The 17679-nt window shown below is 35.9% G+C and overlaps 1 protein-coding gene and 1 pseudogene across 1 annotated transcript; one reads left to right on the top strand and one right to left on the bottom strand.

The window, feature by feature from the left end:
* The first annotated feature begins 334 nt into the window (after positions 1-334).
* Positions 335-963, top strand: LOC114204395 (uncharacterized protein KIAA1143 homolog pseudogene; annotated as a pseudogene).
* Positions 964-11761: 10798 nt separating this feature from the next.
* DEFB113 (defensin beta 113) lies at positions 11762-12728 on the bottom strand. Its single transcript, XM_028097520.1, has 2 exons — positions 12671-12728; positions 11762-11952 (listed from the first exon to the last, which is right to left on the bottom strand). The coding sequence occupies exons 1-2, from the start codon at positions 12726-12728 to the stop codon at positions 11762-11764; spliced, it is 249 nt and encodes an 82-aa protein (XP_027953321.1).
* Positions 12729-17679: the final 4951 nt, after the last annotated feature.

Genomic DNA, 17679 nt, shown 5'->3' with positions numbered 1-17679 from the left:
CAGATGCAACTTGAATATTTATGGAGCTCTTCTTTTTCCTAGAAAAGGCCAATTAGTCTCCATTTATTTTAAATTTTTTATCAGAATAATATAGGCACACAATAAATATTGAAAAAAGACCTTGTAATGAATAGAAATAATTTCCTCTTTCAATCTATGTTTAGATCTTCTCTTTATTATTGGATAAGAATTAGGATCTAGCTTAATATTTTGTCCTTGTGTGGCAACCACAGAATGTATCTTTTGGTTTCCACTAAGAAAAATGTGGATTCAGGCCGTCGCCAATGTACCATCTCTAGGCAGCCCCGGGAACCTGTTTTTCCCGGGAGCAGCTATGAGCAAGCAGAACCAGGTTTCATACGTTTGTGGGTTTTTTTTTGTTTGTTTGTTTTGTTTTTGTTTTGTGGGGGCCACTGCCCTAAAACATCAAATTTATTGTGCTGTTCTTACATTCCAAACCCAACCCCCTCTCCCAGTGGGGGTCAGCAGAGGGAAGGAACCGGCGTTCCTGGCTCGCTTCAAGGAACAGGTTGGCTACAGGGAAGGGCCTACGGTGGAAACCAAGAGAATCCAGCCTCAGCTCCCAGATGAAGATGGTGATCGCAGTGACCCAGCAGTGACGAAGGAGATGAACAGCCCCAAGTGGTGGTTTTGAAAAAGGGAGACCTGTCAGTTGAAGAAGTCATGAAAATTAAAGCAGAAATAAAGGCTGCCAAAGCAGATGAAGAACCGGCTATAGTTGATGGAAGAACGATGTATGGAAAACCAGTCAAACGTTCCTTGGATGAAAAATATTCAGGTTTAACAGCAAGCTCAAAAAAGCGGGAGACAAATGAAGATGAAATAAATAAGTAGGACTCAGTTAAAAAGAACTCACAAAACCAAATCAAAAACAGTTGCCTCCTTTCTTTTGACAATGAAGATGAAACTAAGTGTAAATATTTTGGATTTAGTCGTCCTTAAGAGTATATGGGGTGTTTTTTAAAGTGACACTTTTTTTTTTCTATTTAAAGATAATACAAGTTCATTATAAAAGATTCAGAAAAAATTTAGTATGATAAAAATTTTGTCTATCGATACCCCTTTGACATGAGGTTAACTCTGTAGATATTAACTACTATGTGTGGGGTATGTATTTTTTAAACAAAATTGAGATTATATTGCATATGTTTTCTATCCTGCTTTTCACATGACATTATATTCTGAGCATTTTTCCAGGTCAGTAAAATTTTAAAAATTTAACATAATTGCTACAGAGGATTTTGTCATTAAACAGATCGCCTATTGCATCTTCTTCATTAGCAGAAGCCCACTTTGGAGGAAGATGATAATACGCCTATTTAAGAATACTTCCCCAGCTCCTGCTAAAGGTAACCATATAACAGCTCTGGCAATTTTAGAGATAAAAGTGGATCTTGTACAAGTGAGCTTCTAATAGAAGGGATCTTGATAGAAGAGAGGATCTAATGTATAACATGGAGACTGTAGTTAATAACACTATAAAAAAGAGAGATATAAGTAGAAGTCTGCTTAATAAAGCTACCAGGTATGTGATACAAGAAAGCAGATCTGGCAAGCACCTTTGTCCTCGCTACATTCTGCTACATCCAGGAGCACATACATGAAACCTAGGAGTATTGAAGCCATTTTTTGGCCTAAGGAAGGCAGATCTTTTCTCTGGGTGGTACAGTGGAAAGATTCAAGGCACCTGGATCCTGATAGCATGCCTCGAGGAGCTGCTGCACCAGCCACGGACTGCCAACCTCTGGACTTCTTGTTACATGAGAAGAATAAACCAAAAGTTGTTGGTCAGTAGTACCACTTGCTGACACCTGAGAATTCAATGTCTCCTGCCCTCCTTTTCCCTTAAGAGGCCCCCTTTAGTGTTGTGCTCTAGAATTTGTCAACCTTAAAAATAAAAATCAATTATTTAAAAAAAAAAGAAAGAAAGAAAAATGTGGATTCAGATCACTTACACTCTTGTGCTGTTCTGCTCGTCAAATATTTGAAAGTTATATTAATTTTCAGGGGCGCCTGGGTGGCTCAGTCATTAAGCGTCTGCCTTTGGCTCAGGTCAGGATCCCACAGTCCTGGGATCGAGCCCCGCATCAGGCTCCCTGCTCCGCGGGGAGCCTGCTTCTCCCTCTCCCACTACCCCTGCTTTTGTTCCCTCTCTTGCTGTGTCTCTCTCTGTCAAATAAATAAATAAAATCTTTTAAATAAATGGTTATATTAATTTTCAAAAATTCTGTAGGTTATCTTTAAACATTTAAATACCTCATTTTTCCCCCACCAACATTAGTCACAACATTAAACTTTCTCTATTTAAAATGAAGACATTAGTCCCTTGCCATTCTCTCCAACATTCCTCCCCACTTTGTACATCTCATTCACTTGGTGTCATACATTTCCTTTTATCTTGTCTAGGATAATATTTGCACTCAGAATTGAGACATTTAAGCTTTATATTGAAATCCTGTAATACAATAATAGTATGAACTCTATTGCTTTTTTAATGTGTCTGATGTGCTAACCAAAGACAAATATTAGTTTCAAAGTCAAGTGAATTATTACTATTATTATTATTTTATTTTCTCTCTTAGTTTTTTTTCTCAAATGTTTTCAAGTCTTTTGGTTTTAGTTGTTTCATTTTTGGTTATGATGTTTTTGAAAAATATTTTTTCCTATAATTTTCTTCTGGATGTGGATGAAAAATATAAATAATGGCCATTCCTCATCCTTAAGTTTACCGTAGTACCATAGGCTATACCTGTCCCTGCTTCATTCTAAGAGTTTCTGAACCTGTTCAACTGCACTGAATCTACTGTGATTTGGATCTCATGTCTTCTCTCTCTCTCTTTTTTTTTTTCCCTCCATCCAGAAATGTTCTCAAAAAACATAGGAAACACAAGAATTTCAATGCTGGAAAACATTTTTATTCTGCCCTCATATCTGATTGTTTGGATGTAAAATCTGGGTTCAAAATCATGTGAAGTCATTACTCTACTAATTTCTACCATTCAGTTTTCTTGATGAGAATTCCAATGCTAGGCTAGGTCCTTTTAAATGGTTTGATTTTTTCCTCTCTCTAGACACTTATAGGACATTCTCTTCATAATTTGTACCCAAATCTCATGATTCACACATTTCTTGGTGTGAACTTCTTTTTTATGAGTTCTGTCTGGCACAGGTGAGCTTCTATCTTCAAATCTGGGAAGATGTTGTGTTCTCTTCTCTTTTTCTGTTTCTTTCTCTGATAAAGTCTTTTCCTCATTATGTGTATATTTATCTTCTTTCTTTGGGGGATTTCTTTCAGTCAGATATTGAAATTTTCTTCTTCCTTATTTTTTTATTTTGATAAAAAAATCTTATTTTTATATCTACTTATGTTATTTTATGATTTAAATATCGTTCAATTTTCAGGTTTTTTTTCTTTTCTTTTATTTATTTATTTGACAGAGATAGAGAGAGACAGAGAGAGAGGGAACACAAGCAGGGGGAGTGGGAGAGGGAGAAGTAAGCTTCCCGCTGAGCAAGGAGCCCAATGTCGGACTCGATCCCACATGACCCAAGCCAAAGACAGACACTTAATGGCTGAGCCACCCAGGTGCCCCTCACTTTTCATTTTTCTAATTTTTTTTTAAGCAAACATATTTAGGATGTAAGTGCCCTTATCTGTTCTCTGATTATTCTTTTGCCATGGAGCAGTGTTTTTGTTTTGTAGATGTAAGTTTTTCTTGAATCCCTCTGCAAATATATTTGAGAGTTTTGTTCATATTAAACTCTGTTTTCCTCGAACTGTTTTCTCAGGATCTAGTGTTCTGTTTGGTGGTGTTATCTTAGTTATTCATGCCTTTGCTTTTATATATTGTTGTAAAAGCACTGGTTCTAGGATGAAGAATTAAATACCTCATGGGGATTTCCTTGTCTTTACCCCAAAGCCTCTGCTTCAGGGGGAAATCTCATATTAAGGTCTATGGATGTAGGTTGAATGGGCTTCTTTAAAGTTATCATAAAAGCCATCTATGAAAAATCCACAGCAAGTATCATTCTCAATGGAGAAAAACTGAGAGCTTTTCCCCTAAGGTCAAGAACATGGCAGGGATGTCCACTATCACCACTGCTATTCAACATAGTACTAGAAGTCCTGGCCTCAGCAATCAGACAACAAAAAGAAATAAAAGGCATCCGAATCAGCAAAGAAGAAGTCAAACTCTCACTCTTTGTAGACGATATGATACTTAATGTGGAAAACCCAAAAGACTCCACCCCAAAACTGCTAGAACTCATACAGGAATTCAGTAAAGTGGCAGGATATAAAATCATGCACAGAAATCAGTGGCATTCCTATACACCAAAAACAAGACAGAAGAAAGAGAAATTAAGGAGTCGATCCCATTTACAATTGCACCCAAAACCATAAGATACCTAGGAATAAATCTAACCAAAGAGGCAAAGGATCTGTACTCAGAAAACTATAAAATACTCATGAAAGAAATTGAGGAAGACACAAAGAAATGGAAGAACGTTCCATGCTCATAGGTTGGAAGAACAAACATTGTAAAGATGTCAATGCTACCTAGAGCAATCTACACATTCAGTGTGATCCCCATCAAAATACCATCCACTTTTTTCAAAGAAATGGAACAAAGAATCCTAAAATTTGTATGGAACCAGAAGAGACCCCGAATAGCCAGAAGAATACTGAAAAAGAAAAGCAAATCTGGTGGCATCACAATTCCAGACTTCAGGCTCTATTACAAAGCTGCCATCATCAAGACAGTATGGTACTGGCACAAAAAATGACACATAGATCAATGGAACAGAATCGAGAGCCCAGAAATGGACCCTCAACTCTATGATCAACTAATCTTCAACACGGCAGGAAAGAATGTCCAATGGAAAAAAAGTCTCTTCAACAAACAGTGTTGGGAAAATTGGACAGCCACATGTAGAAGAGTGAAACTGGACTATTTTCTTACACAGATAAATGGAAATGGATGAAAGACTTCAATGTGAGACAGGAATCCATCAAAATCCTAGAGGGGAACACAGGCAACAACCTCTTCAACATCAGCCACAGCAACTTCTTCCTAGAAACATTGCCAAAGGCAAGGGAAGCAAGGGCAAACATGAACTATTGGGACTTCATCAAAATAAAAAGCTTTTGCACAGCAAAGGAAACAGTCAACAAACCCAAGAGACAACCAACAAATGGGAGAAGATATTTGCAAACGACCTATCAGATAAAGGGCTAGTATCCAAAATCTATAAAGAACTTATCAAACTCAACACCCAAAGAACAAATAATCCAATCAAGAAATGGGCAGAAGACATGAACAGACATTTCTGCAAAGAAGAGATCCAAATAGCCAACAGACACATTAAAAATTGCTCAATATTACTTGTCATCAAGGAAATACAAATCAAAACCACAATGAGATACCACCTCCCACCAGTCAGAATGGCTAAAATCAACAAGTCAGGAAACGACAGATGTTGGCGAGGATGCAGAGAAAGGGGATCCTTCTTACACTGTTGGTTGGAATACAAGCTGGTGCAACCACTCTGGAAAACACTATGGAGGTTCCTCAAAAAGTTGAAAATAAAGCTACTATGACCCCGCAATTGCACTACTGGGTATTTACCCCAAAGATACAGTTGTAGTAAGCAGAAGGGGCACGTGCACCCCAATGTTTATAGCCACAACGTCCACAATTGCCAAACTATGGAAAGAGCCTAGATGTCTATCGACAGATGAATGGATAAAGAAGATGTGGTATATATATATATATATATGTATATTTACAATGGAATATTATGCAGCCCTCAAAAATTGAAATCTTGCCATTTGCAATGATGTGGATGGAACTAGAGGGTATTATGCTAAGCGAAATAAATCAATCAGAGAAAGACAATTATCATATGATCTCACTGATAGGGGAAGGGAGGGAAAAATGAAACAAGACAAAACCAGAGAGGGAGACAAACAATGAGAGACTCTTAATCTCAGGAAACAAACTGAAGGTTGCTGGAGTGGAGGGCGGGGAGGGATGGGGTGGCTGGGTGATGGACAATGGGGAGGGTATGTGCTATGATGAGCACTGTGAATTGTGTAAGACTGATGAATCACGGTCCTGTGCCCCTGAAACAAATAATACATTATATGTTAATAAAAATTTAAAAAATAAAGTGAGCAGAGGGGTTAGAACTCTCAATGTCTTGAAGAAACAAAACAAAACAAACATTGCTTTTTTTTCTGGGACACAGGTTCCTGTACCAGAACTCTTAGACCTTCCCATATGATTTCTTCAACTGGGCTGTGGTTTTATTTAAACAAAACTAAAAACTCCGTTAGGGAAGAATGGTATTTCTCTTGTTTGACAGTGAATCTCCAGTGTGTAGGAATGTTTTTATTAGAATGGAAACTCCAAAAGTGAAGATATAATCCAAATGAATATCTTTGACAACTTTGTAAAAAATCAATTGACTACACATATTGGCATCTGTTTCAAGACTTTACGTTCTGATTTGTTGATCAATCTCTTTCTATTTTACGGCCATACCAAATTCTCTTAGTTATTGAAACATTATAGTAAAATCTGGAATCAAGTAGTGTCAGCTTTACAACTTAGTTCTCAATTCTTCAATTTATCATGGCTATTTTGGGTCTTGTAAATTTCCAAACAATTTTTTTTTTTTTAATTTTACTTACTTATTTGAGAGAGAAAGAGGGAGGGAGGGAGAGAAAAAGCAGGAGCAGGGGAGGTGCAGAGGGAGAGGGAGAAGCAGACTCCCCACTGAGTAAGAGTCCATGCAGGGCTCAATCCCAGGACCCTGGGATCTTGACCTGAGCCGAAGGCAGACGCTTAACTGACTGAGCCATCCAGGTGCCCCTCCTTGAAATTTCATTTTTTGAGTTTTGTTATGGATAATGCTGGCCTCCTAATATCATTTGGGAAATATTCTTTCCTATTCTATTATACAAAGGGGTCTGTGTATAATGAATATTCTTTCATTATTAAATATTTAGAAAAATTCAGCGATGAAGCCATCTATACCTGGTATTTTCTATGTGGGAAGATTTGTAGATAGACATTATTAAAAAAGGATATAGAATGATACAAGTTGCAAATTTTTTCTTACGTGAATCTCGGTGGTTTTCATCATTTGAGGAATTTTTCCTTTTCATAACAGTTATCAAAATATAGGTATATCATTGATTATTGTATTCTCTTACTGTTTTTTAGTATTTTTTATATCTGTTGTCATTTCTCCTATTCATTCCTAATATTGGTCATTTGCGCTTTCTTTCTCTTTCTCTTTCTTTTTTTAATCAATCTGGTTAGATATTTCTGAAAATCAATTTTTTACCTTTTTAAAAAAACAGCTTTTGTTTTTGTTGATTTTTTCCTATTGTTTTTCCATTTCATATTTAATTAATTGCTGATCTTATTTTATAATTTCCTTCCTTCTGCCCAGTAAAAATAAGGGTTTCATTGAGGTATATAGTTTCTAAAATGAGGTTTATTTTGCCTTTCTTTTTCTAAATTCTTTTTTTCTAAGTTCTTAAAATGGAGGCTTAAATCATTGGTTTGAAAGATTTCTTATATTTTTTAAAGATTTATTTTATTTCATTTTTAAAGATTTATTTATTTTATTTTCTTATATTTTTAAAATATTTTATTTATTTATTTATTTGAGAGAGAGCGCGTATGCCTTTGTATGTATTCAAGGGGGGTTGGGGAGGAAGAGGAGCAAGGGAGAAGGGAGAGGGAGGGGAAAAGAATCTCAACAAGACTTGTGCTGAATGAGGAGCCCAATGAGGGGCTGGATCTCCCGACTCTGAGATCATGACCTGAACTGAAACCAAGACTCAGGTGCTCAGTTGACCTAACAGGCCAGGCGCCCCTCTTATTTTTTATTATAACCACTTAAAAATACTGTGGTTATAGTCTTGGGCTCTCTTTTTGTCTGTGTCTCTTTGTTTTTTGTGTGTGTCACTCTCTCTATCTGTCTCTTGTTTCCTCCCTCCCTCTCTCCCTCTCTCTCTCTCTCTCTGATCACTTGTACTGGGGGAATCAAGGTACCATGTTGTGAGAATTTCTACGGAGTGGCCCAGATTATCTTGTTAGAATCCATGACCCTTTATTTAATAAGTTATAAAGAATTGGAGCTCTATGTCCAATAGCTCTCAAGAACAAAGCCTGACAATAACCAAATGAGCAGGCTTAGAAGCAGATCCTTTGACCCTCGTTGAGTATCAAGATGTTTACAGCTCCAGTTAGTGCAATCTCATCAGAGACCTTGAGACAGAAGCACCAAGCTAAGCTGCTTCTGGAATGCTTTCCACAGCATCTATGAGAAAATAAAGGTTTTTAAAACTGTTACTTCTTGTAATAATTTGTTTAAAAAAAAAGAATTAATATAATATTCTGTCTTACATTCTCTATCTTTTAATTGGTATGTTTACATTTAATATTTACACTTAATGAAATTATAATATGGTTGTGTTTAAAACTGTCACCTTGTTATTTGTTTTCTATTTGTTCTCCTTTCCTTTGTTCCCCTTTCCTTCCTCTCCTATATGTACATTTTTTATTATCACATTTTATCTACCCCACTGGTTATATACATATTTTTTTTGTTCTTGCTGTAGGGTTTATAATACAGCCCTCTAACTTTCATGTATAACTCTTACAATCCTATACTAATATTTTCCCTTTCCCATAGTTTGGGCTATTTCATTCATGTCTTTTTGCAATGCAATAAACCACACAATGTATTTTACTTTTGTTTTAAGCAACTGTCTTTTACAGAGATTCAAAAACTGGGAAAAGAATATTTTACATTTACCCACAAACTTACAAACTGTAACTCAATTTATTCCTTTGTGAAGGTCCAAATTTCTATCTTTTACAGTCTTCTTTCTACTGGAAAATTTTTGTGTATTTCTCAAGAAAGGTCTGCTGACCTTTATCCATGTTGTAGCATGAATTTGTACTTTATTCCATTTTATTGCCAAAATAATATTCCATTGTATGGGTATGCCACATAATGTTTATCTATCCATCAGTTTATAGACATTTGGGTTGTTTCCATTTGGGTTGTTTTGGCTATTATGAATCAAGCTGCTGTGGCCATTTGTGTGCAAGTTTTTGCATTGACCCATTTTTCAATTCTTTTGCACATATGCCTATGAGTGGGATTGCAGAATCAAATGAAAATTCCAGGCTTAACTTTTTCAGGAACCAGCACTCTATTTTCCCAAGTGTTTCCACCAGTTTACATTCTCACCAGCAGTATATGAGAGTTCCAATTTCTTCATATTCTAACCAACATTTGTTAATGTGTCTTATGTTCATTATAACTCTGTTAGAAAGTGGGAAGTGGTAACTCACTGTGGTGCTGATTTGCATTTCCTTGATGGCTATTGAGATTAAATACCTTTCTATGTGCTTATTGAACATTCATATATCCTCTTTGGAGAAATGTCTATTCAATTCCGTTGTCCATTTTATAATTGGGTTAGTGTGTTTTTATTACTGAGTTATAAATATTCTTTGTATATTCACAGCTACCTTGATTGGGCGGCTGCTGGTTGTCAAGGCTCTTGGTGAGGCAAGAGTTGGACAATAATGGGGCAGTTGAACTGCCACACAGTTAGCTGTTCTTATTGAGATTCAGCATTGCTTTGTTTTGTTTTTTAAATCAATAAATGCTCCTTGGATTTCTGCAAATCTGTGGTTAATTTGGAGAGCTCTTGAAAAGTTGATTTTGACAATTTCTTGCCACTATTTTGCTGCTTTTATGAAGGGACAGAATTCTGGATCTCTTTATTCCATCATTTCAGAAGTCTTGCCTATGATTCGTTATGTGTTGTTTCTTTTTTCTTTTTTAAAAACTTTTATAGTTTGGAAGTTATATATACTGGCTAGTATTGCTTTGCCACAGACTACCCTGAAACTTGATGGTTTAAAACAAAAACAATTTTATTATGCTCATCGATTATATGGGTCAAAAACTAACACAGAGGTACACCTGGGTGGCTCAGTTGTTAAGCGTCTGCCTTCGGCTCAGGTCATGGTCCCAGGGTCCTGGGATCGAACCCCACATCGGGATCCCTGCTCGGTGGGAAGCCTGCCTCTCCCTCTCCCACTCCCCCTGCTTGTGTTACCTCTCTCGCTCTGTCTCTCTCTGTCAAATAAATAAAGAAAATCTTAAAAAAAAAAACTAACACAGAGCATAATAGGAATAGGTTGCCTCTTTTCTTCTATGTCTGAGACCTCATCTGGAAAGACATGAAGACTGGGCGTGAGTTCTCATTGGTTAGCTTCTCCTTCTTACCCTCCTTTATGGAGTCTAATTTTTCTTAACATACTTTAAATGTTACTCCTTAGAATTTTGGACACTTTTTTCCTTCTCATCAATCTGTAGTAGTCTTTTGGGTGATTTTATCCCATCGCTTCTGTTTATGGCTCCTGAAATCTATATTTGAAGCACATTTTCTCTCCCAAGCTTCACATCAGTATATAGCTAAAAAGTCTAAACTCAACATGCCATAAATGTTCCTTTGCAAAAATCTATGTCTTTTGCTATGTTTCCTAGTGAATGATTGCAGTGTTCAGTCTTTTATCCAAGTAAGAAAACTTGGAGTTATCATTTCCTCTTTAACCTCAAATTCACTGAACTTCTTACATTTTCTCTAGATCAGAATTCTCACCTAAATTTTTGTATTTTCCAGATCTGTGCTGTAGCTATAGGTAAAAACACTCAGAGGAGACTTTAAATTCTACACATCAAGTATTTGCTGATAGAAAACTCTATAATTCATAAGAAAGTCATGTCAATATTAATTCAAGATTATGGTAGAATTAATGTGGAATGTGGAAAATTGTAAACACAATGAGTTCACTGAAGATAGGGAAAAGGACAGAAGTATTTTTTTTAAGATTTTATTTATTTATTTATGAAAGACAGAGAGAGAGAGAGGCAGAGGGAGAAGCAGGCTCCCAAGGAGCAGGGAGCCCGACGCGGGACTCGATCCCAGGACCCTGGGACCATGACCTGAGCCGAAGGCAGATGCCTAACCATCTGAGCCACCCAGGCGCCCAGGACAGAAGTGTTAAATGCTGAATTATATATGAAGAAGTTAAATAAAATTCTTAAGGACCTGAAAAGAAGACCCCTGGATTGCTGCCTATGTTCAGAATTAATTATGATAAAAGGTTAACTTTAGAATTAGAAATGGCTTTTCTTTGTTTTCTTTGGATATTTTTGTATTCTTCCAAATTTTCTTATACTTTATAACAAGAAAAAAATCCTTTAAAAATGTTTTTAACTTGCTTTTATTCTCATCACATTTTACTCCCTGTTGTGTTTTGTTTGATTGTTCTTATAAATACATCACCAATAGTGTCTTATTATGTAATTAAGGTGTTTATGACTTTGTGTCTAAGACTCAAGCACACTTTGCTGAAATTATGGAAAGGTAGCACAAACCATGATTGATGACTGATACCTAAAAGGTGTCTGTCATGTGGGTAGAGGAGGACTTCTGTCAGTTTAGTAAATAAGCTACCACTCTTTCCATCTCTTGTACCTAACCCAACATTGAACTCACAAGCCGCCATAATATAGTTGTGTAATTGAGAAGGCCAGAGGACACCCACATGAAAATAGATTGATAAAAAGTAGAAAGTTCATTTTTATTAATAGCAATGTTACAAGTTAGTGTTATAGAGTAGGGTAGACTTATAATTTAGAGTATATCCCCTGTGGTATTGATGGGTTTAGGGACTGGCTTTTGGTATTCCCGTACAACACAGCAGGGCTCAGTACTGCAGTAATTATATATGTACTCCCAACTGTTGCAGGAAGTCTTGCAGGCACCACGAACGAGGTAACATTCTCTTTTTCTCTCTACATCTTCTTTTGTTTTTTTCTGTGAAGCTAAGCAAAAGTATCTATGATCATAAATACAGATTTAATCCCCTTGCATAAATAGGTGGATAGGTAATAGATAGACAGACAAGCATATAAAGTTGTTTAAAGTATAGAGGTAAACCATTTCGTTTCTAAAATCATGTCCAGTCAATTATATTAAAAAGTTCACATTTTATCCCTTACAAATTGTGACAATATAAATACTTATTTATCCAACAATATTTCCTTTGCCACTAGCTTTTTTTTAAAATGGAATATCATTAAGTATCTAATCTGTGCATGCTTCCTCAAAAGTAAAGAGAAAAAAATGTGGAAAAAATAGTCTACCTGTTTGTGTTCCAAATAACCATCTACCTCTAACACCCCCTCTCCCCCTAAAATTACTGGACCAGTTATAGAAAGCTTAATTTTGACAACAGCTAGAGTTATCAGTTCATTAAGTCACATTTAAAAAGAGAAGGCAGTAGGAAGTATGTAAGAAGTCATAGTCTCATCAAACAAAATAACAAACAGGTTTAATTCTACATCCTGGGAATTTTTTTCCCTTTCATTTTCTCAACTATCAGTCCAATTCATTTCTTCTTTCATGTAAAATAGAGTGAATTGCATTATAGGTTCATGTGGAGTCTCCTAACAACAATTTAATTGTTTGACTTTTTCCAGACTAAAGCATTTATAAAAAACATTTTGTTCTTCCCTCCTTTTTAATATTAACAAATATTACCTGATGGACCACAAGACACAGTGAAGACAAAGGTCAGGAAAATACAAAGTATCTTCATTGCTGATACTGTTACTTCAGTGAAGTTGAGGCAGACCTCAAAATGTCTGAGAGTTGTGCTATTTCTTGATACAAGAAAGATGAACTCTTGTTTTTATAGCCTTCTCAGAGTAATTACTATTCTGATTAATGCCGCCTTTCAAGATTGAGTACATATTCATGTACTGTGTAATAGCAACAAACAGAATAGAGGACTTAGTTCTATTATGACCTCAATGAGCCAAATGTGAACTCATTTTCAGTTACACAGGCAAATAATAGGATGAAAATCTTTTTAGATTTTTTAATTGAAAGGACACGATCAGTTTCATCTATATTTTCAGTCACATGCTTTCTTGAGTATCTATTATGTGTCAGGCAGTGTTTTAAACACTTTATATAGATTAGCTAGCTTAGTCTTCATTACTAATGCTATGACATAGAAACTTCCTCTTTTCCAGTTGAGGAAATTGTGGCACAGAGGGATTATATAATTGCCTCACATCAGACATGTAGTGACTGGCAGAGCTGAGGTAGACTACAAGGTAATTTGATGCCAGAGTACATACTCTCATCTTCCACCTTCTTCACCCTCGTAACTGAGTAAAATGATGTTTATCATGTGACATTATCCTCTGTATACTGGTCTGAATTAGACAGTTCCTGGGATGCAATTTTTCTACAAAAAGAAAATATTTCTAAAACATAGTTTCGGTACTGTTACATTATAAATTACCATAGTGATGCTATAAGAATAATCATTATAATGCTTTACTTATTCATAGGACTGACTACCTCATTCATAGGGGAAAGCAGTATGTTAAAACTTGAAAGAGCACTGGATTTAGATACAGAAAACTAATCTTAGTATCTGGCTCTTCTGTACAGTAGCTGTATATTTGAGACAAATATTCACTGACTGAGCTTCAAGATTCTCTTTGAAGGCTGGATTGGTAAGACCAGCCACCTGCAGGGGTTTCAGGTAAGAATTAAAGAGACACCATATGCATAAAAGGATTTAAAAGTAATTGACATATAAATATAAATACTTTGACTGGGTGTGAAAATCCAAAAACATATATCCTTACAACTTAAATGATTTATGTTCTAACTCCCTCTGTCATTGAGGAAAAACAAATTATAAGGGTATTCTATAATCTGGGTTTTAAAAGCAGTAATCTAAAAAAAATTATTAAAAGCAGTTTTGTTCATTTTCTTCTTCATTTCTTATACAAAAGTTGCTTATATATTTATAGCCACATCATGGGAAATTGATTTTCTCAATATCCTCTTTCTAAAAACACCAAAAAAAAAAAAGACACTTTAAACCGCTGCAGTTTTACTAGGACCCATTGTATGTAAGTAGAGCAAAATAACAGATATGAAAAATACAGTAGAAAATTAACAGGCCTGGTATTAGCATAGTGGGGGCATGCGTAAGAAGACGACCTAGGACAAAATGGCCCATTTTTGTTTCAGTGCAGCTGTATACATTCCCCTGTCTAAAATAAGCCACCATCAAGCTATGGCTGGAACATCAGCCAGATTCTTACAAATTGGATGATCTGTTCTCTCTTTGCTAAAATGTGAGGTTGTAACTAGCAATGTCTGGATCACACAGAACAAAGACAAGGATTTGAGTGATTATCATCCCAATTCTAGCCAGTAAGTGATATAAATCAAACTGGATGCACAGGAGAGAATTTATTGATTTATTGTTTCAAATGGATATTTTAGGGCTTAATTTGAGAGAGATCCAAATTCTAGATTTCTACTAATAACAACTTTTTTAAAGGGGCGAATACAAAGTGTGGGAAAAAGGACAAAAATTAGATTGTAAGCAGTGATTAAGAAAAAGAGAGGAGACAGAGGAATTTTTTTTTTAAAGGTGAGAGAATTGACCTGAAGTATATGAACCAAATAGTAAAAATATTTCTGCTAAAGTAAGAATTTTGGATTATTAGATGGTGAAGTTTTTTTACTTTCTTTTTACAAGGTTAGATGATTATAGCTAATAATTATATACTTCAAAGCCACAGGTAAGGACTCTTAAAGTTGTCAGTTCTTGGTGAAAAGAGTGTGGCTAGGTTTTAGGGATTTGGGGTTGATTTGTGCCTACCAAGGGAGGTTTTCCAGGCCAGTGCTGGTATGTTGAGAATGCCAGAAAAGAGTATGATGTTAAGAAGACAGATGGTAAGGAAAGGAGAAGGAGAGGAAAGGAAAGGAGAGGAGAGGAGAGGAGAGGAGAGGAGAGGAGAGGAGAGGAGAGGAGAGGAGAGGAGAGGAGAGAAAGGAAAGGAAAGGAAAGGAAAGGAAAGGAAAGGAAAGGAAAGGAAAGGAAAGGAAAGGAAAGGAAAGGAAAGGAAAGGAAAGGAAAGGAAAAGAAATGCTATTCTCTTATAGAAGTTTCCAGTAAAACCTGACACTCTTCTGCCTCAAGCCTTGATTTGTTGGTCTGGCACCAGGTCTTAGCTTTCATAGTCCAGAGAATAAGAGCCTAAAACAACACTAAAGTCTCTTTCGCTGTAAAACTATGATGCCATTTTCATTCTTTGCTCTTCACTACCAGGCACCATGCATTATTTCACCCCTCCACCTAAAACAAACAAAAAAAAATTTTGACTATTTTAATGCACTGATGGCTGCAAAGCTTTAAGTTTAAAGAATCCATTATGGGACTCATTTTATACACCAGTGGCAGACTGATCGGCACTTTTGGAAATTTTCAAATTGGTCAGAATCATAAAACCTTTTTTACAGATGAGGACAATGAGGATTAAATTACTAAGAAAACAAAAGACTGCAGAGATGTCAGTGGCTGGAACTTCTGCTATACTTTCTACTTCTTTCCACTATAAAAAGCTTTTATGCAGGCTCTAATAATTATTGATGGTTCATATCTTTAGGAACCATGAGCCCCAGAAGCTCATGTTCTGTCCTTTTTGAACCTGCTGCACCTTGAAAACATCTATTAAATGCTTCTACAGTGCAAGGCACTGTTCCATGTAACTTACAGGTATTCTGTGTTTAAATCTCATGAAAGCCCTAGGAAGTAGGAATAATATTTAGCCCCATTTTCATGCACAAGGATATTGACACATAGAGATTTAACTAAGTTACTTACTTAAAGTAACAAACTCAGCCACTAGCTGGGAAGTGGTGAAACTGAGATCGAACATGGTCTATTGCTAGAGCCCACATTCTTAACCATTATTATTAATACATATCCCAGTCACCTGGAATACTTGTCTTAGAGTTACAGGGGGAGTTTATATAATATAATAATGAAAATGAGGTTTCCAATGTAAAAGAAACACTACAATTCACTTGTTCTCACTATTTTTACAGCTTAAGGACACTCTGAAAGAAATTTTGTAGAGAAAACAGTCCTAGGAGATTGTTTTTAGGAGAATCTAGAGAAAATTTGGAGAATAGCAGATACTGATCTTTCCTTTCCTCCTAACAAATATCTTTCCAGTCCAGTCTGAGTCTTCCTTGACATTCTAAGGAGGAGGGGAGAACATCGCATATTTTATATTCTCACTGAGGATAGTTCAAAAACAAGTTCTTGTGCAGAACGCTGGTGCCCTGTGTAGCTATTGTTCTATATTAAGCCATACATGGGTGTTAAAGGCAATGATATAAACTTTATTTATTTATTTATTTATTTATTTATTTATTTATTTATTTATTTATTTAATTAATTTCAAATTCCAGTTAGTTAACATACAATTGTAATATTAGTTTCAGGTGGACAATATGGTAATTCAACACTTCCATATAGTACCCCATGCTCGTCACAAGTGCCTCCTTAATCCTCATCACCTAGTTCACTCACCCACTCCTCCACCTCTCCTCTGGTAACCATCAGTTTATTCTCTCTAGTTGAGTCTTAAACATTAAATTTTAAATCAACATTAAAGATAACTATTAGAATGTATGGTCTCATGGGATAATGTTATCCAATGTCTATTGGCTTGTATGCTTTGTCTTGATCTGGGGGACAAATTTATAGTTTACCAAATGTGTTTTTTGTACTATCCCATTACTTATGAATCATCCTCTTAAAAAAATTATACATAAAAGAATTGATGTTTAGCCAGTTGCTTACAGTCTTATCACACTGTTACGGCAGTTGAAAAGTATCTGCCTAATCACTACTACTAGTACTAGTGCTACCACTACTAACTACTAATGAAGCATCAGTACAATGGGTATGTTTATGTAAGTTATTGAGTTCCAGTAATTACCTCTTCCAGTGGGTGGGATGATGGCTACCACCCGCACTTTCTTTTTCTTTTTTTTAAGATTTATTTATTTATTTGAGAGAGAGAGCAGGGGCAGTATGGGCAGAGGGAGAGAGAGAATCCAAAGCAGACTCCAAACTAAGTGCAGAGCTTGATGCAAGGCTCAGTCTTACAACCCTGAGATCAAGACCTGGGCCAAAATCAGGAGTTGGTTGCTCGACGAACTGTGCCACCTAGGCGCCCCTATCACCCACACTTTTTTTTTTTTTTTTTAGTGGTCAATGACTTTTTATTTTTCCAAGTATGGAGAGATAAAAATCTAAAACACAAATACCATCTATTGTCACCATCATTTCATAAGATAAATACCATTTTAAACTAAAAATGCTGGAAGGATATAAGCTTATAATAAAGGTCTTTCCTTTAATTGAATAAGACTATGAAAGATTCATGAGGTTTAATTTCTGATTTCAGAGCTAGCTAATGAAAATTTCCCCACTGACAGGCTTAAGTCTGTGTACTGCTATTTGGGAATCACCAAACACCAGGCCATGGCGGCCACATTTATGAATAAAGTTTTCTGAAAACAGATGTAACCTAGATACGGCAGGCTCTACTTTTCCCCATCTTTACACTGACAGCATATTCTTTTTTTCTTTTAATTTTTTATTGTTATGTTAATCACCATAGATTATATCATTAGTTCTTGATGTAGTGTTCCATGAT

This window comes from Eumetopias jubatus, unplaced genomic scaffold (assembly GCF_037043125.1).
Source record: "Eumetopias jubatus isolate StellerSeaLion01/CBP00866 unplaced genomic scaffold, mEumJub1_p1.0 scaffold_6, whole genome shotgun sequence".
In the NCBI taxonomy this organism is placed as follows: Eukaryota; Metazoa; Chordata; class Mammalia; order Carnivora; family Otariidae; genus Eumetopias; species Eumetopias jubatus.
This window is presented reverse-complemented; position numbering and strand designations above follow the sequence as displayed.

Bases quoted from the DNA above. Each gene is read 5' to 3' on its own strand.
- DEFB113 (XM_028097520.1), bottom strand. From the start codon at position 12,728: ATGAAGATACTTTGTATTTTCCTGACCTTTGTCTTCACTGTGTCTTGT. The intron at 11,953-12,670 runs GTAATATTTGTT...ACTTTTGCTTAG, and splicing joins TGTGTCTTGTGGTCCATCAG to CTTCACAGAAAAAAACAAAA.